At 35.9% G+C, this 26,382-nt stretch overlaps 1 protein-coding gene across 1 annotated transcript; it reads left to right on the top strand.

Annotated features, from left to right (window-relative positions):
* The first annotated feature begins 19,416 nt into the window (after nt 1-19,416).
* LOC129899351 (protein FIZZY-RELATED 3) lies at nt 19,417-22,057 on the top strand. Its single transcript, XM_055974291.1, has 10 exons — nt 19,417-20,211; nt 20,289-20,411; nt 20,484-20,588; nt 20,663-20,842; nt 20,916-20,978; nt 21,064-21,258; nt 21,339-21,440; nt 21,523-21,585; nt 21,699-21,767; nt 21,892-22,057. Exons 1-10 carry the CDS (start codon nt 19,654-19,656, stop codon nt 21,943-21,945), a joined length of 1,512 nt encoding a protein of 503 aa, XP_055830266.1. The 5' UTR covers nt 19,417-19,653; the 3' UTR covers nt 21,946-22,057.
* Nucleotides 22,058-26,382: the final 4,325 nt, after the last annotated feature.

Below are 26,382 nucleotides of genomic sequence, written 5' to 3'. Positions count from 1 at the left end.
TATTGGGATGGATCAGTGTTTAAGAGAGCAAGAGGCAACAAAAACCAATGAGGGGCTGCTTAACTGAGTTAATGTGCACTTTAGTATTCTCATTAAGGCTCTAAGACATATTTTTCCTTTCCAATGAGTATTTTCTGATGAGACTACACTAAATAATTGATATTTTATTTTATCGTTAAAAATAATTATTCTCAATATATTTGTTATTAGTGCTTATAAATTATTAGTCTTCGATTCAACATATATATTTGTATTTTTTTCTCCATTTATGCCTTTCTTCATTAAAGCTCACTCTTTATTTACACTTTGCACTTAAGCCCCAACATACCTTAGAGCTTTTTTGCGCTTTTTGCTTCTGATAATACTACACATTAGCGGAATAATGGGAAGCAATTGCGAAGATGGTCAACGGAGGTCAATCCTAAAGTGAAGTGGAGGTAGCTATGACTAACTACCCAAGACTCTGATATATTCAGCCCATTTCATTTAGTGGACTAATTAGGGATTGTTATGTCTTTTCTATGTAATAATTAGACCCAGTATAAAGAGAAATTTTCCAAGAATGATACGGTTAGCTTATTTTGAATTTGGATGGTATTTTTCTGGGATGACTCAGTGTTTTGGAGAACAAGAGGCAACAAAAATCAGCAAAAGGGCCGCTTAACTGAGGCGAGAAGCAAATTGTTTTCCTTCTTGAAGAGATGCACCAAATGATGCAAAAAAATTAAAATATTAAATTTGCATACATAAATAACCAAAACCTCAACAACAATAACATATTATGTCATATTTTTCGCTACCATCAGATGATGTCATTGAATATATTATTTATAGGCAAAAATAATTAAGTTATTATGTAACTAATTGTACACTAAAACTAGGGGGAGGGGAGGTGGGATGTAGGTAATGGACGAAATAAAAAGTTGAGCAAAAAAAATCCAGAAACTTAGGACGAAGAAAAACACTGAGCAAAACAGAGGATGCTGGAGTTGCTTCTAGAAGAAAATATAAAATAAATAAATAAATAAATAAAATAAAATAAAAAAACACCAGAAACAGCTAGAAAATGGAGTTACTTCTAGAAAAAAGAGAGAAAAGAAAGAAGAAGAAAAGAGAAGCAAGTACTTGAAAACCCTAGCTTTTGGACTGAAAATCGTTGAGAAAGAACCCCCAAGAAGAAGAAGTTGTAGAGGGGTCTGATTGAAAACCATAAAGAACTGAGACTTAAGTTTGCCTTTGTTCTTTTATCAAAAAAAGCACAGCTTCACCCACTGCTCCATCTTTTTATAAAAATGCCTTGGCTTAGAGCCAAAAGGGTTTTCATAATTGTCATTGTAAGTTTATGATTTTTTTAACTTGAATATTATTCATTATAAACACGTAGTTATGAGTAGCTAATTCCACAACCAGGTTTGTGGGAACCATGAAGAATTAACGACGTAGAACTTAATAAAAAGATTCTTGAATAGTGTGCATGCATGTATTATTTTTTCATTCGTTTTGATTGCTTTTAACGGTGGCCAACATTAGAACTCGTCTTATCCTTACTTGTCGGATGAATGAGATAACGGATGGAAAAAGGAATTAAACAATGAGATTTGGATTAATCATCCTCATCTAATTAGCTTGAACAGATCAAGGGATACCTAAATCTGGGATCATTGGTAAGGGTTAGTAAAGTATACACTCGTAAACGGATCAAGTTGCGAAGTAAAATTCACTTATTTGGCAGATCAAGGACTTAGGTGAAATTAACTTACCGATTCTACATGTAATACACTAGGCAAGAATTACTAATAAAAAGGTCTACTTACTTAAGAATTTGTGGGGAACACATAAAACCCTAGTTTCACTTTTTATTAATTTAAACCCTATTAAATCGTACTATCGTTCGTTGACGTTTGCTATTTGATTTATTGATTAGTTTTATAGAAAGCCCCCCTTTGTTTTCTCTTTTTATGGGAATAACTTGATTACTAAAGCAAATAATAAATAATTGATCTAAAGTCTAAACCATATTCCTCGTGGGATCGACCCTAACCTTCGTTAGGTTCTATATTTTATTAACGACCGCTTTATATTTCTTTAGGTAGGTGTAATTTGAGCGTATCACAAGGTAGGCTATGTCAAATTATTATCATGATGTACTATATGTGGATCCACTAGCTTGTCCATATTGGCAATCCTACGGTGGCAATGTAGTTTACGAGACTAGAGGTTGCTACTAGGGTTTAGGTCGAGCCTCCACCTCAAATTCCACTCAGTGCTAAGTACATCATCTCATGAAATACATATCATGTCATAATAATAAATCATACTTGTCATAATCATAAACTTTTCATAATCATAATTCATAAACTTGTTTATAGGAATAGCTCATTATCAAGTAATTGATGTAATGTGAGTGTAGGCCTTCCACAAAATATCTTTAGGGTCTTAAGTCACCTTTCATTAAGGATCTTAAGTCACCCTTTCATTAGAGTCTTGAGTCACCTTCTAGGTTCTTAAGTCACTCATTCATTAAAATATTAAGTCACCTTCAAGGATCTCAAGTTACTCCTTCTTTAAACTTGCTTGAAACATTATTAAAACATTACTCATAAACTTATTTGCATAAAGTATCCTTAGTTCATTGCATAAATCTTTCATAGAATATAACTTGAAAATCATGATCATATCTCATAAATCATACTTGAAACTAGCATATTGCATGGGTCCTTTAAATTTAACTTGAAATCATGCAATATGATGTGAATTATGCATAATTAGGCTAATAATATTAAATTATATCATAATTGAGGAAATTTAATGTAAATCATAAAATTAGGGCTTTTAATTAAAGAAATCATAAGAGAATTGAGAAGAAATTCTTGGGATTCCATGGGTGAAAGGAACCCATGGATGAAGTCCCACATACCTTAACTTTTATTAGACCTAAATTGTAGAGATTGAAAGCTTGACCTTGAAGAATCCTTTTGAATTGCTTGAGGGAGAAGAAGATCTTGATAGAAAACTTGGGAGAGAAGGCTTTGGGGGTTTTGGGAGTTATGTTGAGAATGAGAGGGTTAGAAGACTTTAGGGTAGTTAATAGTTAGGAATTTAGTCCCTTAAACCGTCCACACTCATTATTGAGATAAAGGAAAAAGACTAAAATAACCCTTATTAAAACTGAATCTGAGATCCAGGGTGAACCATCACCACAGATCGTTAAGGTTAGCATGGTCTGTGGTCCCCTCCGTGGTGAGGGACTTGAGATTTTATGAAAGAGGTTTTGGAAGGTTTCCCACCACGAGATCCACCATGGCCCATTATGGGCACCATAGTTCATAGTGGTACTCCGTGGTGGTTGCCTCGAACTTGCATTTTTGGGGTTTGCAGGAAAGTTTTAGGAATTCCTCCATTGGAAAATTCATAGTCCATGGAGGACAACACACTTCGTTAACTTGGGTCACGAAAGTGACCCTGATAGAAGGCCTACAAGGGTGTCCACCATGGGAGCCATAACGGCCTGTGGTTAGCACCACAACTCGTGGTGGCCCCTCGTAGTCCTCATTTTTGAAACCCAATTGATAGTGCATGGACCACGATGATCCTTCACGGCCTGTGGTTCTCTTCACAACCCATAATGGGTCCCACTAGGACCATCTGGTTCCAAAAGGCTAAATTTTTCCTAGGATTCATCTTTTGTTCGTTGTTTTTTGACTTTCCAACTTTTGGGGTATTACAATATCTCTCCCTTGGGAACATTCGTCCTCGAATGGGACTCAAGCTAGAATGAACGGAATATAGAAGGAATATAACAACCCAACATGAATGCAAAATATCTCGAAAGTGCATAAAACATGAAATCTTTAATCTCAAGCAAAATCATGACTTTAAAACTCATTTCATGAACATGAATGCATATGAAACCTTGAGAACAACTGAAACACATGATTTGGGCTGGTTGGATGATGAAGGAACTAAATACCTCACATAGGCATAGAAGGAAAGAGATAGGGATATCGGGATATCATATCGACTTCGGCTTTCCATGTAGCACCCTTAACCTCTTGGTTCCTCCATAACTCTTTAACTGAAGCTATTTCTTTATTTCTCAACTTTCTAACTTGTCGGTCTAAGATCTCAATCGGAACCACTTTATATGAAAGACTCTCTTTAACCTCAATGTTGTCCAATGGCACAATGGGCTAGGATCACCAACAAACTTCCTCAATAAGGACACATGGAATATTGGATGAACCGATGCCAAATTAGAAGAAAAATCCAACTCATAAGACACCTTACAAATCTTTCTCAAAATCTGAAATGGGCCAACATAGCGGGTAATTAGCTTCTCTTTCTTACCAAAATGCATCTCACCCTTTATGGGTGAAATTTTCAAGTAAACCCAATCATTAACCTCGAATTCAAGTTCCCTTCTCCTCATATTCGAATAGGACTTCTGTCGTCTTTGGTCTATCTTCAATCTTTCTCAAATAAGTCTAACCCTGTCCATAGCCTCAAATACCAATTTTGGTCTAATTAAAGTAACGTTTCCATCCTCGAATGAACCAATAGGGGATCTACACCACCTACCATACAAATCCTCAAATGGAGATATCTCAATGCTAGAATGATCATTGTTATTGTAAGCAAACTCTATCAATAACAAATGATCATCCCAATTTATTTTAAAATCAATAACACTGCTCTCAACATGTCCTCTAATGTATAAATGGTATGCTCGGCCTGACCATCCATATGGGGTGAAATGTTGTACTAACTTTCACTTCTGTCACGACCCAACCCCGTGGGCCGCGACTGGGGTCCAACCTGGACCCCCGTATACCTATTTGTCGACTATAGTCAAATTGGACTATGTATAACGTGATACTGTTCACAAAAACCTCAATAGGTTAAAACCTTTTCATGTTCATATAGCCTCCTAGATATAGGAACCAAACACATGAATTCAGTGGGCGATAAAATGTTCATACACGTGTAGCCTTTTTTATTTGCATCATGTCATGAAAGGGAAAGCTAGATGACAAGGCTTCCACAACATAATAGCTATTACAACATATCGCATATGCATAACCGAAATAAACTCCTAAACAACCTACACACATATGTCTACAGACCTCTAAGAATAGGAATGACAATATATGGCGGGACAGAGCCCCTGTCGTACCCCTGCATAAACAAATATATACATCATAGGACCAATACCCAAAAGCTAGGCTCCGAAATAGTAGAACACTTCCAATATAGCTGAGCAGAAATCCTAAGTTGGCGGATCTCCAAAATGAACATCTGTACCTGCGGGCATGAAACGCAACCCCCCAAAGAAAGGGGGGGTCAGTATGATACATGTACTGAGTATGTAAGCATACATAACTGAGATAACAACTAAAACAGGAATGCAGGAAACCAAGTATAGCATTTAAAAGGGTACTGTACCTGCATCTCATAAAATAAAGTCATGTATACCATTATCACGTACCATATTCGGCCCGCTCGGGGACTCGGTGTTACAAACATATCATCTATCATGATAGGCATATGCATATTATTAGCACTATGGTACGTAAAACCCGATTCATGTATACATCAAGCACATGCCGAGGAACGACGGCCCGATCTATATGTCACATGATAATGCCGAGGTACGACGGCCCAATCCATATATTACATGATAATGCTGAGGTACGATGGCCCGATCCATATATTACATGATGATGCTAAGGTACGATGGCCCGATCCGTATAATGCATAATAATGCCGAGGTACGATGGCCCAATCCGTATAATGCATAATCTGTCGTGGAACGTATAACCCGATCCTTACATAGCAAAATGTGTCGAGGTACGTTCGGCTCGATCCATAGATTACATAATGCATATACGTGCACGCAGACCTCTGTAACATATCAAACATCCCTTAGATATCATCATAAAGCATGTTTAAGAGCCCCTAGGTATAGGAGCTTACACATCCCAACACTATTCAACCTATAAGAGGCTTAAGGGTCGTAGTTCAACTACTTCCAGGTCCTTATCATTCAAAAGTGGGTACAAGTTATGAGTTACGTCCAGAATCTATAAATGGAGCTATCTCCAAATCCATGTTCTATAGTACCTATCGTCCCATCTTTCTAGAAGTAGGAAAAGACAAGCTTTACATGCACCACTTCCTATCACATGGAAGACTTGAAAAAGTAATGACTCAACTTGTTACAAGAGTTCTAATCAGTAGGAAGTGAATAAGAGTCTTAACTCACCCTCAGAGTTTTAAGAGTGGAATAACTTCAAACTTCATATACACAATACTTACATCTAGGTCATGCCAAAGGAGAGGAAGAATAACTTTACATACACTACTTCTCAGTATATAGAATACTTGAGGAATGGAAGCTTAACTACTTTAAGAGTCTTAACATTCAACTGTGAACACGAATTATGAATCATGAACCATGTTCAGAGCTCATGAATAGAGTTACCCCAAGCTTCATACACCTATCACTTGTCACTTAGATCTAAGACATACCCAAAAGAAAGAACAGATAGGCTTTACATACTTATACCAAAACATGCCAAAAGAAGGAATAGCTTTACATACCTCTTGTGAGTCGGGTAATTCTTCTCATGTGCATTGAGTTGCCTTGAAGTATAAGTTATCTTACCATTTCATGTTAGAATACAACCAAGACCAACTCATGAAGCATCAGAATACACAATGAACCCATCGAAACCATTTGATAAAGTCAACACCAGAGCGGAGATAAGCTTATCCTTTAACTCTTGGAAGCTTTTCTCACATACTTCGGACCATTGGAATTTCACCTTCTTTTGAGTTAAAGTAGTCAAGGGTGATGATGCAATTGAAAAGAAACCTTCCACTAACCATCTATAATAACCGGCTATACCTAAGAAACTTTGAATATCAGAAGGATTCAACAGTCTTGGCCAATTTTTAATTCGGTCTTCTTTGGATCAACCATAATTCCTTCATCGGAGATAATGTGACCAAGAAACGCAACTGATCTTAGCTAAAATTCACAGTTACTAAATTTCACATACAACCGATAGTCCTTGAAAATTTGCAACACAATCCTTAAATGATCTACATGCTCTTTCTTGCTTCTAGAATATACTAAAATATCATCAATGAAGACAATCACAAACATATCCAAGTATTGCTTGAAAATCCTATTCATCAAATCCACAAAAGCGGTGGGGGAATTCGTTAGTCTAAAAGACATAACTAAGAATTCAAAGTGACCATCTTGTGTTCTAAAAGCCATCTTTGAAATATCACATTCCCTTACTCGGAGTTGATGATAGCTTGATCGAATATCAATCTTTGAAAAGTAGCTTGCTCGTTGAAGTTGATCAAATAAGTCATCAATCCTTGGGATGGGATATTTATTCTCATTTGTAACCTTGTTCAATAGTTGATAATCAATACACATACGGAGAAAACCATCTTTCTTTTTGACAAATAGAATCGGAGCACCCTATGGAGAGATACTTGGTCTGATAAAAGCCCTTGTCTAACAAATTATTCAATTGATCCTTTAATTCTTTCAATTCTATCGAGGCCATGCGGTAAAGAGGAATAGAGATAGGCTGAGTATCGGAAAAGAGATTGATACCGAATTCTATTTCCCTTTCTAGAGAAATACTTGGAAGATGATCGGGTAAAACTATCGGAAACTCATTTACAACTGAAACTGACTCAAGAGTAGGATATTCGGAGTTAGTATCCCTAAACCAAACTAGATGATATATGCAACCTTTGGAAATCATTTTCTGAGCTTTAAAACATGAGATAAATTTACCCTTAAACATGAAATTACTACCTTTCCATTCTAGAACTGGATCATTAGGAGACTGAAACTTAACCACACGGGTTCTATAACACATAGAGGCATAACATGCATGAAGTCAATCCATACCAAGAATAACATCAAAATCGGTAATATCAAGTTCTACTAGATCGACGGAGGTGACTTTATGAAAAACTGAAACTGGACAATTTCTATAGACTCTTTTAGCCACAATTGAATCACCAACCAGTGTATAGAACGAAAAAGCCTCTAGCAAGATCTCGGGACTAATAATGAATCTCATAGAAAGATAAGGACTAACAAATGATAAAGTATCACTCGGATCTAATAATGCATAAACATCAAAGTCAAAGACTTGCAACAAACTCATGACCACATCGGAAGACTCCTCAACTTCTTGCCTAGCTTGAAGGGTATAAAACCTATTTTGACATGGCCCGCCACCTTATGGAACTTGTCCATCTTAAGTAGGTTAACCTTTAGAATGCCCTTCCTTTCCCTTATTAGGACATTCAAAAATCATGTGCCCCATCTTACCATATCCAAAGCATGCACCCGTTCCAACCAAACATTTACCTCCATGATTTCTTCCACATTTGGTACACTTAGGAAGAGTAGATCCACTAACACCACCTTGTGACTTAGGGTTTGAGACCCTATCTTTATCAAACCTTTGACCCGAATCTTGTGTAGAACCTTGGCCTTGAAACCTTTGGCCTTGTCGGGAACGATCATTACCACTACCAGACTTGTTATGAAAAAACCCACCTTTAAAATGAGCTCTCTTGAACTCCCTTGCATTCCTCTCCTCAAGCTTTTCTCCTTAAATTTGCTTGGTATAGGTCCTGAGGCTAGAGATGTCCATCTCCTTGATGAGCATGGCAGTTCGACACTCTTTCATAACCAAGTTCGACACTCCCAAAATAAACTTGCTCATTCGGGTACGAGAGTCGGCTACCAAGGATGGAGCATACTTAGACAATTTTGTGAACTTAAGGGCTACTCCCTCACATTCATGTTCCCTTGCTTGAGGTTGATAAATTCCAACACCTCTGCCTCCCTTAAATCAAGTGGGAAGAAGTGATCAAGAAATGCAACCTTGAACTTTTCCCAACCTATGGGACCATCCTCAACCCTTTTGACTTTTCATTGATTAGACCACACTTGAGCGACCCCTTTGAGTTGGTAGGCCGCCAATTTTGCCTTTTCCTTTGAGGATACTCCCATAATATCCATGATTTTGTACAACTCAACCACAAAGTCTTGGGGATCTTTATTAACCTTGAATCCATAAAACTCGAGAGGTTTCATCCTTGTGAAGTATCTAACCCTTGAAGCTGGAGTAGTCACAACTTGAGGAGCATCTACTCCTCGATTCACTTGAGTAGTCACGACTTGGGCTAGTATTTGGAAAGTGGATCAAAACTCTGCATTAGTCACTTGATCATTCAAAGGAGCATTTGGATCTTATAGCTCCTCTTTCTCAATATTTCTTCGGATGGGGTATCTTCATGGATGCACAATTCTGTAATCGCAAAGACAAATCATTAGAGGAGGAAACCTTAAAGTTCAAATCTATAGTACAAAGAGATCATGCAAGAAGTGAAGTATTTCCTAAGATGCCTTATAGCTTCCTATTCATAAATATGGTGTGCTTCACACCGATGAACAAGAATCTACTTGATGCAGCATGTTAGACTTTCTAAGACACTTGAATCTTGTGCTCTGATACCAAGTTTGCCATAACCTAAACTAGGGCCTAGCTATGACATGGTCATTAGTACCACGAAGGACCCAAACCAAGCCTCTTAGCGTACTATTCATGATAACATATAAGGTAAATAAAGAAAGTAAAACTAAATCAAAGATTTTGGAAGCATAGTCTCAAAATGGGGAAAGAACAGACAACATAAACTCTCAAAATCTAATATGCCTCTACTAACTAGATGGGGGTGTAAGATAAGCTCCTAGCTCACCCATGACAACATAAGAGTAATGACGTAGTCAAATGACAAAATAAAAATAAAATGTCACATCCTTAAAACATGAGGACTTACCACCAAAGTATAACTATAACAAGCTCTAGCCACGAACAGGAGGATGAGCATGATCGTTGAATCCTACATTATGATATAATGTAGCCAAAGAGTATGCGTTAGTACATGAAATGCACTAAGTATGTGAGAAGATTCATGATCAATAAACATAGGATATAATCAATATAACTCAGGGATGCAAGACCAATATTATTAAACACATGAGTAAACATGAAAATATTAGGAATATTTATCTCATTGGTCAGTGCATCAAAAGAATCTTATAATCATCGTAAAAACTAAATATGTGGGAGCTAACCGTAATTGACATTAAGACCATGCAAGCTATAACATGGAATCCAATGATCCACATATGGAGAAAGGAGGAGGCTACTTGCCAAGGTAGGATCCGTCCAATTATTATCATTATGTGATATATGTGGATTCACTAGCTATGCCATATTTGCAATCCTACAGTAAAAACATAGTTTATGAGACTAGTGGTTGCTACTAGGGCTTAGGTTGAGACCTTACCTCAAAATCCACTCGATTCCAAGTACATCATCCCATAAAATAAATATGATGTCATAATCATAAATTTGCTTGTAATAATCATAAACTTTTCATAATCATAATTCATAAACTTTTTCATAGGAATATCTCACTATTAAGTAATTTGTGTAATGTGGGTGTATACCTTCCACAAAATATGTTTAGGGTCTTAAGTCACCTTTTTATTAAGGATCTTAAGTCACTCTTTAATTAGAGTCTTGAGTCACTTTCTAGGATCTTAAGTCACTCATTCATTAAAGTCTTAAGTCACCTTCAAGGATATCAAGTCACTCTTTCATTAAACTTGCTTGAAACATCATTAAAATATTATCATAAACTTCTTTGCATAAAATATATTTAATACATAGCATAAAACTTTCATAGAATATAACTTAAAAATTATGATCATATCTCATAAATCATACTTGAAACTAGCATATAGTATGGATCCTTGAAATTTAACTTGAAATCATGCAATATGATGTGAATTATGCATAATTAGGATAATAACATTGAATTATATCATAATTAAGGAAACCAAATGCAAATCATGAAATTAGGGCTTTTAATTGAATAAATCATAAGAGAATTGAGAAGAAATTCTTGGGATTCTATGGGTAAAAGGAACCCGTGGATGAAGTCCCACATACCTTAAACTTGATTAGACCTAAATTGTAGTGATTTGAAGCTTGACCTTGAAGAACCATTTTGAAATTCTTGAGGGAGAAAAAGACCTTGAGAGAAAACTTGGGAGAGAAGGCTTTGGGGGGTTTTGGAGTTATGTTGAGAATGAGAGGGTTATAAGACATTAGGGTAGTTAATATTTAGGAATTTAGTACTTAAAACCATCCATATTTATTAACGAGATAAAGGAAAAGGATTGAAATAACCCTCATTAAAATTGAATTCGGTACTTAGGAGTGACCATTAACACGAACCGTTAAGGTCATCACAATCCGGTGTCCCCTCCGTGGTGATGGACCTGAGATTTTTCTGAAAGGGGTTCTAGAAGGTTGCCTACCACGAGACACACCATGGCCCGTTATGTGCACCACAGTTCATGGTGGTACTCCGTGGTGGTTGCCTTGAACTTGCATTTTTGGGGTTTGCATGGAAATATCAATACTTTCTCCATAAAGACCTTCATGGTCTGTAGAGGCCAACACGATCCGTTAACTTGGGTCGTGGAAGTGGCCCTAATAGAAGGCCTATAGGTGTTTCCCCTATGGGAGCCATAACAGCCCGTGGTTAGCACCATGGCTCGTGGTAGTCCCTCGTGGTCCTCACCTCTAGAACACAATTGAAAAGGCATGGATCACGATAGTCCTTCACGACATGTAGTTCTCTTCACGGCCCATAATGGGTCCCGTGAAGACCACCTGGTACCAAAAACCTGTATTTTTCCTGGGATTTATCTTTTATTCCTCATTTTTTGACTTTTCAACTTCTAGGGTATTACACTCTTATTCAACAACCACCACCTATGAGCCAGTGATGTACAATGAGTCAACGTCATTTCCATGTCTGTCTATACTTTGCCAAGGTAACGAATAAATCAACAATCTTGGATCTACAATCAATCAAACCAAGTCCTCTTTTGGGACTAAAGGGAAACATCCAATTTTACGATTTAATTTTCTCCTACGATGGCTACGTAGTTTATTGAGTTTCACGGCTCATGGTGGTCCCTCGTGGTACTTACCTCTGGAACCTAATTGATAAGGCATGGACCATGATTGTCCTTCACAGCACGTGGTTCTCTTCACGGCCTGTAATAGGTCCCGTGAAGACCACCTGGTGCCAAAAAACTAAATTCTTCTTGGGATTTATATTTTGTTCCTCATTTTTCGACTTTTCAACTCTCAGGGTATTACACATATATCCGACAACCACCACCTATGAACCAGTTATGTACGATGAGTGGACATCGTTACCACATCCGTCTGATACTTTTCTAATGTAAGGGATGAATCAACAATCTTGGATCCACAATCAAGCAAATCTAGTCTTGTTTTGGGACTAAAGGGAAACATCCAAATTTATGATTCAATCCTTTCCTACGCTGGCTATGTAGTTTATTTAATTATTATTTACTCTAACTCAATTTGGTGTTCGATACTCCTCCCAAGAGCTAATATGCTCATAAGGCTCAAATCCAATCAATTTATGCAAATCATTTCATCTATTCATACTGGACTCTAATCAACTCAATCCCATTTCAATCATTAACCCAATCATTTAGACTTATTTCCAAGACTCAATCATGACTCATCAAGACTCCAAATCAATAATCATTTAGACTTTTTTTCAAGACTCAATCATGACTCATCAAGACTCAATAAAATATATGTATATGGTATTAGTTCAAATCACTTTCTTTATCAATGAATAAAAGTCATTATCTTTACTAAAACATATGTATGTAAAGGTCATGATTATCAAATCGGTTAGGTTTCATGGGAAAGTAGCCATGAACCACAATTCCAATTAATTGAGAGATAGAATACAATAATAATCTCAATACAAAATTATGTGAAACTCACTAGAAGAAGAATTAACTTATTCGAAATTCAAGAAACTAGGTTAGACTCAACTCATTCTCATCAATAGATAGAATTAGATGTAGGGCACGTGGATGAACATAGTCTAATGTTCTGAATAGCCTTACATACCTAGTGCTCGAGAATAATTGAAACTTGAAAGATAGAAGTGAACTCTTGAACCCTAGCTTCTTTCTCTTATCCAATCCTTACTCTCAAATAATCTAAGTGTTAATGAGTGTATATGCGTAAAAAGGACTAAAAGTAGTCCCAAAACGTCAAGGTTTTGATTTGGAAGGGTGGAAAAGACTAGAATACCTCTCACTAAAACTGATTCAGGTCGTCTATGGGTTGTTCTTACGAGTCATCAACGTTCTTACGAAATGTAGCGATGATTGGTAACTCACCCCAACATTTAGAAAAATCAAAATATTTGGACCCATTATATGAGTGGAGTTTGTGACTCGTCAAACATCCTATGGGTCGTAAGGACCCCTAGTCCTACAACTTTTTTAAAACCCTATAAACCTAAGTCTCTAAAGTTTCTCTACAAGTCCATCTATGAATGATAAGACTTTCTATGGATCATCCTATTGACTCGTAACAAAAGTTTTGAGGCTTGTAGTTTTTAAAAATCAAATAATGACTCTATGACTCATTTCTACCAGTCATCAATTTTCTTATGAGTCCTAAGGTGACTTGTAGACCCTGTCACACTTAGCTAAATTCTTCCCTCTTTTTCAGTGTCGACCCTACGAGTCCATTCTATGATCCGTAGAATCCTTTACGAGTTGTAGGTCGACTCATACCAACTAGCACAGTCTAATTTTTCTTATGGTCCTCAAACTTAGTCTAGGATAAAATAATACGGGGTCGTGACATCCTCGTGCTCCATGGTGTAAACCACAGTGTGAGTCTTCGTCTTTAGCTCTTCTTTACATAAAACCATAAGTTTCACACATCTCATTATTCTAGAAGGATTCTAACTTTCAAAATCCTTCTAGATCATAAGTGAAGCATGCGTTGTCACTCGTAGATAACTTTTCTTATGCTTGTCATTATTCTTCTTCAATGGACCTAATCTTTGAAACACAAAATTTCTTGTGATTGATTTTCCAAGTTGATTAAAGATGGAAGGTCTTTTATTGGAAGCATCAGACTCATCTTCTACAGTAATATAGTTATTACTTGCCCTTCTTATAGAGATGTGAACCGGTGGCGGTTGGCGATAGCCTAAGCCTTCGCGTGCTTGATTGGTTGTATCTTTCAATGAGATTTTCCCTAACCTTGATGGCTCATTAGGTTTGTATCCAACCTTCACAAATAACTTGTAAGCATTTGGTTCAAGGCCTTCTCTTGTGCATCTTATAGGAAGTGCCACATCTCGCGATTGAATTTGAGCAATCGACTTTCTTAGTATCTTCAAAGAAAAGTTTATTGCATCAACCTATTTTATAGGAAGATTTAGTCCCTTAAATATATTTGTTGGATGCATGATGATTGACCTTCTTCTTTCTTCACCGTCGGAACGTAGCAGAGTGTAAAGGCCAACTTTGTTTATTGAGAACATGATCTTCCCTTTATTCAAAATGGAACAAGGCTCCTTAATGTCAACCTTGACTTTTTCGACAGCCACATAAGCTCTTTTCCCTGTAAGCTTATCATACTTGGTTGATTTGGCATCATTAAGTTTTGCCTCCTTCACGACGTAACTCTTTAGATAGAATTTTACATCGGTAAAGTGTGACTCGATTTCAGTAAAAAGATTATCATCAGAAACCATTTTCATTCAATTCTGTCGTCAAGTTACTTCAAACATTAATAGCAAGAAGATGAGATAATTGTTCTCATTTACCCGCCTGCCAAGCAATATGTTATATGAAGTCTTTGCATCGATCACATGCATCCATGCACTTGATCACAAATCTTCCATGTGGATTTCTAACTTGATAGAGCCTATGGACCTCTGACCCCCTTGATTGAATCCTTGCATCAACAAATGACTTTCACTAAGTTCATCAGTCATGATTCCAAGTTCATTCAATGTGTGGATAGGCAAAATGTTAACTCTAGATCATTCTTCTATCAGGATTCTATTTATCTTCTTCTCTAGCGCATGACCCACCATATACAAAGGATGATTGTGTAGTGTTTCACCAATGAGAAGATCATCATCTGTAAATATGATTTTTGTATCACACATATGTACTTCTTGGGAAGAGGGTTCAACAAGCTTTTCAGAAAGTGAAGGATATACCATAGATGAGATTTGACCTCTTGCTTCTCTTTTGTTAGCAGGAGACACCTTTGGTGAGGTTTCACTAATTGTTTCTTCTTTTTCAACATTGAAACATGACGCCTTGACACTTTCTTGAGTAGTCTTTGCACAGAACAACTTGGCAAGAATTCCCATAAAGTCATAGGATATCGAGGTTTCTGGTGGAAATACAGTTCAACCTTTTCCCTTTTTGTACACTTGATTGATTTATGCTTCTCCAGTCTCCTCACCATCTTTCTTCTGATTGGTTGCGTGGATGATTCTTTATGAAGACTTGTCTTGTTGCGTCTTCACCTAGTCATAAGCATTCAACCTTTTTTATTATCTTCATCAATTTGGGATTTGTCTTGCTTCAGCAGCTCTTCTTAATGCTCTTTAGTGATACATATTTAGACTGGATCAAGCGAGTCGAATGTGATAGAGATTTGGTTAGAAATAGCCTTCTCATCATCGACAATCTTCTTTCCATTAGCCAATCACATAGCTTTATCCTTGAAGACAAAACATTTCTCATGTGGGTGGCTTACAAGTCTATGATACTTGCAATAATTTGGGTCATTAGTTTTCCCATCTTTATCTGGTCGCTTCATCTCTAGCATTTCAATGAGCCTTAGGTCGAGCAACTCATCAAAAATTTTAGAAAAGTCAAAATTCATGAGTGGCTATTCCTTTTCTTGCATCTCCCTCAAGGTCAACTTTCGATATGCTTCTTGATTTTCTTTGTAGTAAACTTCACAGTGACACATTGACATTCAGGGATTTTTTGTTGTCATTTATGGGCACACATTTTCTCCACCTCTTTGGTTTTTGCTTATCCTTTCCTTTGAGAGGATCATGGATAAACATCACATGTTTTCCAGCTGAAGACATGCTCAACTCTATATTGTGAGTACAAGTAGCTAAATCTTCGAAAGATTTTGTCTTTATTCCTTGTAAGATGTAAAGAAGCTCCTAGTGCATACCTTGGATACACATTTCTATGACAGAAGCTTCACTAATTCTATCTTTGCAATTTAGGCTCGCATTTCTCCATCGATTAATAAAGTCTATAACCGGTTCATTCTTTCTTTGATGAGTATTCGTGAGTTCTACCATGCACACCGTGTGCCTTGTACTATAGAAGCGATTAAGAAACTCATGCTCTAGTTGCTCCCAACTATCATTAGAATTGGGCTCAAGATTGGTGTGACAATCAAAGGCATTTTCTTTCAGAGAGCGGTCAAATTGCTTCACAAGATAGTCTTCATAGGTCCAAGAATTATTGCATGTCTCCACAAAGTGTGCAACATGTTGCTTTGGATTTTCTTTGCCCTCAAACTGCTGAAATTTGGGAGATTGATAACTGACAGACATTTTGAAGCTATTAATTCTTGCATGTATGGCTTGGCATACATATGAGAAGACTTGGTGGAGACTTCATACTTATCTTTGATGGTCCCTTCGATGAACTCCTTCAATCGATCGAGTGGGATCATCCCTTCAAAAGTAATTGGCATCTCCTTGACAGGCGGTACTTACTTCATAGGATTTTCAATCTCTTGAACATCTATACCCTTTGCAGGTGCATGACTGACTTCTTCATATAAGATACCCTCTCTCCTATCCATCAACTTATCGATTAGAGACCCTTGGTAGTATACATGCTTTTTCAATCCTTCAACTAATTTTTCCAGATTTGCAAGTTGTTCCACCATGGATGAAACATCAGTTACCATTGTTTGCATGATCATTAGGGATGTAAGAGAGTAGCATGGATTATTGTGTAAGTTTATCTTCAACGGAGTCACATTACATGATTTATGTGGAGATGATCTACCGATTGAATCATACCTTTGTAGTAGAGTTTTTGGAACTATAGCACTCGAGTAGAGCTAAAGTCTTCTTGGTCTTTTCAGCAACACTGCTTCCTCCTTCTAAAATATTTATGGAGGAATTTGATCATTTTGGAGTTGAAGACCCAAAAACAAGAGTTGATGTGGACGACACTTGAAGTGTTTGTTGTTCCAGCATAGTGTCCTTGCTCCTCATAACAATTCCAAAACTTCTAAAAGTAACACCAAGGATTCCCTCTATATCAATTGAGAACTTGGAGTCAGTAATCTTTTAGGAAGTTGATTGGGAGTTGATCTTCTTAGAATCCCTTTTTATATTCCTTGATCTCCATGAAAGGATTTGTGGATATAAATTTATCATATCCTTATGGCGAAAGACTTTAACTTGCATTATATTAAATTCATGATCATATTGGCTTATTTGTTTGACTTGGAATGACACGTCACTTGATACGTGATTCATAAGGATATTATATAATTAGAAGGTATTCTTATGGAGAAAAGGAATGGATACGCATTCTCGCCTAAAGTCGTGACCTTTCTTAAGGCGGAAATGTATATCCATTCCTTTTCGCCATAAGAATACCTTCAAATTATATAATATGCTTATGAATCATGTGTCAAGTGACGTGTCATGCCAAGTCAAACAAATAAGTCAATAGGATCATGCCATGTGTCAAAATGACAAGCCCACTTCACTAAAGCCCAATATGCCATGTCACTTAAATATGATTCGCCGAAGGGAAGCTTGTTCTTACTATCTATTCCACAACTATAAATAGGGGTCCTCATAATTTAGAAAAGACACCCGAATTCTAACAAGAAGACAGAGAGAGCTCGTGGATCAAACAGCGCAGATTTGTATACAAGCTACAAGTTCAAGAATTAAAGAACTCAACCATTCAAGTTCAAGAACAACTCAAGATCAAGACCACCAGGTTCAAAACAAGCCCAAAAGCCTTTGAATTCAAAAATGAGTCAAGATCAAGTTCAAGAACAAGTCTAGATTAAGTTTATCAAATTCAAGTCCATATAAAGTGCATCAGATCCACAAATCAAGATCAAGACCACAAGATTCAAGATCAAGCCCCAAAAGCCTTGAATTCAAGCACAAGTCAAGATCAAATTCATCAAGTTTAACCAAATTCAAAGTTAAGTTCAAGAGCCCTTGAATTTATATTTAAAAAATCAAATCAAAGGATTCATAGAGATTGTAACACTCATATTTTGAAATCAAACACTACGATTGTTGTGATATTTTCCGATCTTGATTATTATTTTCTCGATGCAAATTTTATTGTGTACATATGTTATTCTTTTTTCTTGTTTTGTTTTGTTTTGTTAATGGCAAGTTATTGGGTCATTTTGTGTATTTTGAAATTTTGATCTCTTTATTTTCATAACAAGTCGATGCTCTCAAGTCTCAAAGAAAGGTCTGAGGCTAATCACCACGTGGTATTTTCTCTCTCCCTTTTATTTTCCTTTTTCTTAATATTTATTCTTTTCAATAAATCTACTGTTTTTATATTAACTAGCATGTTAGTTTTAATTTTTATGCATTATATTATTTCCTTTCCTTGGATAAACAAATATTTTAAACTAAGTATAGACGTAATGTGCATATCTTATTTACTTATCTACGTCAACCTTTTGTTATATTCGATTTTTACAATTATAAGAGAAAATATATTTTATAACTGGGAAGTGCAGACCTTTTGACTAGTAATTTATTGAACCGATTTGGCTAGAGATTTTGAAAATATTTTTGAAATGCTTTTTTGTCAAATATATTATTGGATCATAGAAATTATCTAATTTTTGGGAGACTAGTTTTCAAATTCCAAAATCTACTTCAAATCTGTTTTGGGGCAAAGCTATATTATTGGTGCTTTATTTTATTTTATTTTTTTATAATTTTTAATTTAAAACTTCCCTCCAAACTTTTATGTTATATGAAAAGGCCCCATTTATTACTTCTGATTTATTTTGCTTGATTTGTATAAATTTTTCTTAAATTTGTAAATTCTTGTCAATAAATGAGGTCTCTCATATCCTACGGATAGATCTTTATATATCAATTCTGCATAATTTAGGATTAGCAAGTATGTTTGTTTGGTATGATTGAGTATTTTTGATAGATTTTAGAGCTCATGATATAAGTCACGTTTTATGTTTTTTTTATATATATAAAAAAGTAAAATATATTCTGCTAAAAGTTATGATCAACCACATTTTGAAACTTTAATCCAAATTTAATTTCTGAAAGATATTTGAGAAAGTTAGATATATTAAGCATAGTTTGAGCTGAGAAAAGAGTGAAGCAACGGCTAGTAGAGTTGGTAAGAGCAAGTGAGAGAGAACATAAAATAAAGGGAAGCTTGGGCAACACAAAGTAACCGTTAGGACTTGAGAGCTCCTAATATTTCATCAAATCCTCTTTCCTTTCTCAGAAAACTATCCGTTACCTGCGAGCTTCTCCTAGCAGAAAAAACCTTGCTGTTATTCAACAACAGAGAGGTTTTTTCTATACAATAATATACAGCAATTGAATTGAAGGTCAAGAAAAAAAAAACACAGAACAATCATGGAATCGACAACACAAAGAAGAAAGAGTGGAATTAACCTTCCATCTACAATGTCGGAAACCTCTCTTCGGCTTGACGCCTTTTCTTCTTCTACCAGCTCAAAGCGAACAAGCAATTTGGCATCATCCCCAATGTCCAACAGGTCACCTCGGACTATATCGAACCTGTCATCATCCCCATCATCTAAATCTGCAACTTGCAGTGATAGATTCATTCCCTGTAGATCTTCATCGAGACTACACACTTTTGGGCTGGTGGAGAAGGCTTCTCCGGTGAAGGAGGGAGGAGGAGGAACCAACGATGGATACTCCAGGTTATTGAAATCTGAGCTTTTTGGGGCTGATTTTAGTTCTTTCTCTTCTCCTACAGGTTCTAAAGGCGGTGCCTCCCCCATGAGTATGAGTCCCAGTAAGAATATGCTGAGGTTCAAAACTGAAAATTCAGGGCCTAATTCTCCTTATTCCCCCTTGGTTTTGGGGCACAGAGACACTTGCCTCTCTAATGAGGTTTCAACCCCTCCTAAACCCCCTAGGAAAGTGCCCAAGACACCCCACAAGGTATCAATGTCACAAGGGTTTATTATTTTTAGTTTAGTTGAACAGTTTCTGATTTTCCATCCTAAAATTGCTTGCAGGTTCTGGATGCTCCATCACTTCAAGATGACTTCTACTTGAACCTAGTTGATTGGTCCTCACAGAATGTACTTGCTGTTGGGCTCGGAACTTGTGTTTATTTATGGACAGCCTCAAATAGTAGAGTGAGTAGAAAAATGCTTGCCTTTTGTTCTACTTGTATCATACTCTCAACTGAATATTGCGTTTATCAATAGGTGACAAAGTTGTGCGACTTAGGACCCACTGATAGTGTCTGTTCAGTCCAATGGACCCGGGAGGGGTCTTATTTATCAATTGGTACAAGTCTTGGGCAAGTTCAGGTAGACAGATTGTACACAAATCCATGTCAAGCTTTGTCTAGATATAATATTCATAGGGACTGAATCTCCTTCAGGTTTGGGATGGAACTCAATGCAAGAAGGTTAGAACATTTGCTGGACATCAGACAAGAACTGGAGTCCTTGCATGGAGTTCACGCATTCTATCTTCTGGTAGCAGAGACAGAAACATCCTTCAGCATGACGTTCGTGTTCCAAGTGACTTTATTAGCAAATTTGTCGGTCACAAGTCCGAGGTAATTTTTCACAACATACAACTTGAAAGCAAAAGCATCTTTAAGAGACAATAATTTTTGTCACAATCATCAGGTTTGTGGGTTGAAATGGTCTCATGATGATAGAGAGCTTGCGTCAGGGGGAAATGACAATCAGGTATAGCTATCACACATCTGATCAAGTAATTCAACAACAATAACAAACTTGCTCAAGTATGTTGGTGGTGAATTGTGATTCACAGCTCTTAGTGTGGAATCAGCGATCTCAGCAACCAGTTTTGAAGCTAACGGAGCATACTGCCGCGGTCAAGGCCATTACCTGGTCTCCTCACCAATGTGGACTTCTGGCATCAGGAGGAGGAACAGCTGATCGATGCATTCGCTTTTGGAACACAACCAATGGCAATCAATTGAACCATGTTGATACAGGAAGCCAGGTTTGTATATGGGGGAATCACAATGCCTACTTCCCCCCCCCCCCCCCAGTTTGTGGAAATTTGACAACATTTACGTGCAGGTATGCAATCTAGCGTGGAGTAGAAATGTAAATGAGATAGTTAGCACACATGGGTATTCCCAAAACCAAATCATGGTGTGGAAGTATCCATCAATGTCAAAGGTAAACCAAGTTGTTTTCTTTATTTATTTTCATAGATTGTAAGCTTTTGGGTGTTTTGATTAAATCAACCAAGTTGTGACAGGTTGCCACTCTAACTGGCCATAGTCTTCGTGTCCTATATCTTGCCATGTCACCTGATGGCCAGGTATTGCATAATATATTACAAGTCTGACACATTCTCATAGAAAGGAGATCGATCGGTCACATTATCATAAAAAGGACCATACTTAAAAAATTCAATTTAACATGCTCTCGCAGACAATAGTAACTGGAGCAGGAGATGAGACACTGCGCTTTTGGAATGTATTTCCCTCAGTAAAAACTCCTGTAAGTCAGAATGTCCTCGAGTGACTTGTCAATAGTTTTTAACCCTTCCATTGTGAGGGTACTGTAAGAAACATTCATTGAGGACCAGCTGAATGCTTCTAGTTCTTTGTTTTGTTTTTTCCAGGCAGCAGTGAAGGACACAGGACTATGGTCTTTAGGCAGGACGCACATACGCTGATGTAATTATTGTTGCTGTAAATGGAACTGGAAACCAAGAAACAATCTCCCAGAGAATTGATTGCGCTGTTTTAAACACCTTCTTCAATTCACAAACATATATATATATATATATATATATATATATATATATATATGTCTGCCTGTAAACAATCTCCCGAAAATTGTCAAGTCTTTGTTTACCATTTCAAGGAATAAATCTCTTGGATTAATTTGGTATACTATCACTCCAAAAGCCCAGCTGGCTCTTATAAGAGTACAATTTCACTAAGCTATTTTACATTGTCAATCTCCAAAACTATTGTAATATTTCTATTATTGACATTGAATTCAATGTAAAAAACATTTTATACTAAGCAGTGTACTAAATCACGAAAATGACAAAATATATAACCGAAAATACAGACTGTGTGATTCTTAAATTATGAAATCTACTTCCTACGTGTTTGGACATGCGATTTTATCTCATGATCTAAAATTATGAGATGAAGTTAAAATTTGGACTATGATTTCATCTCATTAAAATTTGAAAATTTCACATCATGATTTTACACTTTTCAAATACAAAAATTGACCAGTTTATATTTGGTAAAAAGTCCAAAAAATTCAAGAGTTAGCACACAACTCATGTTCAATTTTATTGGAATAACTGATTCCTTTTATGTTAATAACCCGAAGTATTGTTAGAAGGTTGTTAGAAGGTAGTGTTGACACTCAATTTTGACTTACGGTGCATAAAATTAACTACTCCGGTTTATCGCATACAAGACTCAATTATTCAATCATATTCCATATTTTTTCTTTCCCCCCCCCCCCCCCGCTCCCTTTCCCCATTTTCAAACTCTCTCTCTCTCCTCTCTTATTAATCCCTCATATTTTACTCCAACACATGACCCATTTGTTTTTTCTCTCTTTCTACACACACATTTTTCTCCTTCTCACTACCTCCATGAACAAACCCATCACTGCTTCACCAAACACCAAAATGCCTTTATCTCTCCACCTCGCCACTATAATATGAGGATCCGGCGAAGTCACTACCTCGCTGCCATTATTGCCTCCACAACCACCGAAAAAACAAATACCATCTCCGGCTAGCTCCGTTTGTGGTGAGGTTTGAGTTTTCACTTTTGAATCTAACTAAAATTGATGTTCTTTTTTTTTTGCTCTTCTTATTGCTATATTTTGCTGCGTTTCAGATGGTATATTTTTGCCATCTTTATTTTATATTTTTTGTTAATGTTTAGTTATTGATTGTATATTGATCTGTTCTTTGTTGTTAATTCTCGCTTAGTAAAAGAGTGTTATTTTGAGGCTTGTTTGTTGGTTTTGAGTATTTTTTAGTGATGTTTGAACTTGTCCAGTAGTCTTAGTCTTGTTTTATTTATTTATGTGTTAATATAATTGCTATTGTATAGATACGTTCAAAGCTTGTCTTATTTATGATTAATTTGGATTTTTCAGCATGTTATTGCAATTTTATAAATATTTTTGTATTAAATCCTTTTTGCCAATTGTTTGCATTTTTCTTGTTTTATTTTTACTATTCTAGTGTTTGCTTACATAAATTTGTCTTGATGGTCTGTTATGTTGCTATATCTTTGCAATTCACCAATTTTCCTTGGTTAGAAGTTTTAATTTTTTTTGTTACTAGTGATTATGTTAATTTTTCAATGATTCTATCATCTTGTTTGTTAGTTAGACTGTTGGGGATGGAATTTTTGAGTTATTTTTTTATCATGTGTTCCTTTGATAACAAGTTGAAAATGGCCGATAAAGAAATCTCTCCGTCGATTTTCAAGGCCTTCCATGTTCCTAAGATGGGTTTTATTTTCGAGTTGTTGTTGTTGTTGTTGTTGTTGTTGTTATTATTATCCATTACTAACATGTTCACTAAGTGTCTTTACAAGTACCCAAAATTTTCTCCCGATGAAGATGTTCGAATTAAATTTGAATAATATTTTTAATTTTTTATTGTGTATATTATTAGTTTTAGATAAATATTAGACTGTTTTTAATATTATTATTTTATTTTATTTTTTGAGTATATTTTATGTTTATACTTGTGCATCATTTTATCTCCTCAATTTAAAAAATGAGTTCAGCCCGGGACCCACAGTTGTGGATCCTGAAGGATGTTAATACCTTCCCTTCGGAATCACTTGAACCCCTTACCTAGAATCTAATGGTTTCGTAGAATATTTTTCTTAATTAATTAATTGGTTTCCTAATTATCCTAAAATTAGGTGGCGACTCCTTAAAATAATATTCTTTCTTTAAATTTCTTTTTAAACTATTAAATTGATGATTTTTTACGAGACCCACGACGTTGCGCCTTATTTACAAAAAATAGGGATGTAACAGAATGACGACTTCTCTGGGGACATAGAGGTTCCAACCATTATGAGTTCATTTTTTCAAATTGAGGAGGGTTTTCTTATTTTTGTTTATGTTATATACCCTGTATATTTTGTTATTTATTTGTACTTTATATGCTTTTACATTGTTTATTTATTTATTTATTCATTACATGTTTAATTAGATGTATACTTTCATCTGCATTCATGGCATCTTCCGACTGAATATACAGCATATTAAAGAACGGTTTTGCGGAAACGCAGCTGGACTTTTTTTTATATTTAACCCTTTTTTGGAATGATCAATAATTAATTGGTTCGTCATGCGTCCAATGGTTGTCGTGAGTTTCAGCCTAAGTTGTCCGCTTGGATTACCGATCTTTCAAAAACCACTCTTGATGATTCGTAAAAATAACTGTTTAGTCAAAAGTTGTGACTACTTAGTCAAAAATTGTGGTTGCTTAGTCAAAAGTCAAGGTTGATTAGTCAAATATTTTGGTTGTATAGTCAAAAGTTATGGATGCTTAGTCAAAAGTTGCGGCTGCTTAGTTAAAAGTTGTGGTTATATAGTCAAAAGTTACGGCTGTTTAATCAAAAGTTGTGATTGTATAGTCAAAAGTTGCGGCCGCTTAGTCAAAAGTTGTGGTTGCTTAGTCAAAGTTCTGATTGTATAGTCAAAGTTTTGGTTGTATAGTCAAAAATTATGGCTACCTAGTCAAATTTTGGAACTACATTTGACCTGATTCCTGCTTCAACATGATATGTAAGCGCCACCACGGCTCGGTCATGTTCTCCATAAGCTTTTCATTATTTTACACTGGAAACTAGGGCAAATTTTTGAGATCTTCTCAAAAAATTTCACAAGAAGACATTTTCTACAACATTGAATACCAAAGTTTGTCTCAGCTAGAATAGGGGCAAAATTTTTGAGGAAAATCCTCAAAAATTCAATCAAGGTTGCACTCAGACACCAGACTAGCGAGGCATCGCTTTGAGTTTGTCTATATCTTTGTATTAACTTTTGTACATGATGTTATGTGTTGTAGATATCTTCAATTTTCTTTCTTACATTTTTTTAATTGTTATTCTTATCTTCCTTTTAAAAAAAATAATTATTTTTTCTATTTTTAAAATCATATATTTGACTTAGTTGGTACCCAACATAATTAAAGTGCGCATGTGAAACAACAACCAATGCAATGGAGAAGATTGACTTCTTGTTAAATCATAGATTCTTTTGGTACCTCTTATTTGTACTTTGCTTACACATAAAAATACTCTTTTGCATGTTTTCAAGGTAAGAACAAAGCCAACATCATGTTTCATGTGCATTGTGCAGTGATTTTTTTATTAAATTCAATTGTGTTGCATTATTGATCTAGAACTTGGCTCGAATGTCATTGAGGCAAAATTATGAGTAATGTTTGATTTAAAAAATGATTGTAGGCTTTCTTTGACCCATTCGTGCCTTTCAAAATCTTCCAAATGAAATTAATCCTTATTATGTTCCCACTTTGAGCTTTAATCCTTTACTTCGAACAACCACATTTTAGCCTATACCTTTTCTGAGTGTTTATACGCACTATCTCTCTCTTGGCCTGATCTTTTTGAGTGCACTGAAGATGTATGAGTTACAAAAGAAGATTCAAAGTTCAAAGTTGTCTTGAAAAGTCATTCAAAGTATAGGATGACTTCAAAAAAAAAAAGAACACTCCAAACAAATAGGAGAAACTTCAAAAGATATTAACAAAAGGACTTAGACAAGCTATATTTTAAAAGAAGTCAAAAAGTGCAAAAGAAAGGGACAACAATGAGGATCAAGTGTTAAAAGTGTAACAAATTTTGAAAGCACAAATTCAGTGCAATGCTCAAGAAGGAATTAAGTCACTTTATCCCAAATGTCTTTCCTATCCTTTCCTAAGCCTATATTACAAGCCGATAACAAGTCCTACATGATTTCATTTCAAATATTTCACATTAGTGGAGATTTACATAAAGGCCAAGCCTATGGTATCACATTGCATGCATTGAATATTCTTTGAGTGTGAGTGTACTTTACAAAATGTCCTCGAATCAAAACA

This window comes from Solanum dulcamara, chromosome 8 (assembly GCF_947179165.1).
Source record: "Solanum dulcamara chromosome 8, daSolDulc1.2, whole genome shotgun sequence".
NCBI lineage: Eukaryota > Viridiplantae > Streptophyta > Magnoliopsida > Solanales > Solanaceae > Solanum > Solanum dulcamara.
The sequence above is the reverse complement of the archived record's forward strand: the minus strand, read 5'-3'. Positions and strand labels throughout refer to the sequence as shown.

Excerpts from the sequence above, each read along its gene's own strand:
- LOC129899351 (XM_055974291.1), top strand. The coding sequence starts at position 19,654 with ATGGAATCGACAACACAAAGAAGAAAGAGTGGAATTAACCTTCCATCT. Across the intron at positions 20,589-20,662 it reads CAAGTCTTGGGCAAGTTCAG|GTTTGGGATGGAACTCAATG; the intron begins GTAGACAGATTG and ends AATCTCCTTCAG. Across the intron at positions 20,979-21,063 it reads CAGGGGGAAATGACAATCAG|CTCTTAGTGTGGAATCAGCG; the intron begins GTATAGCTATCA and ends TGTGATTCACAG.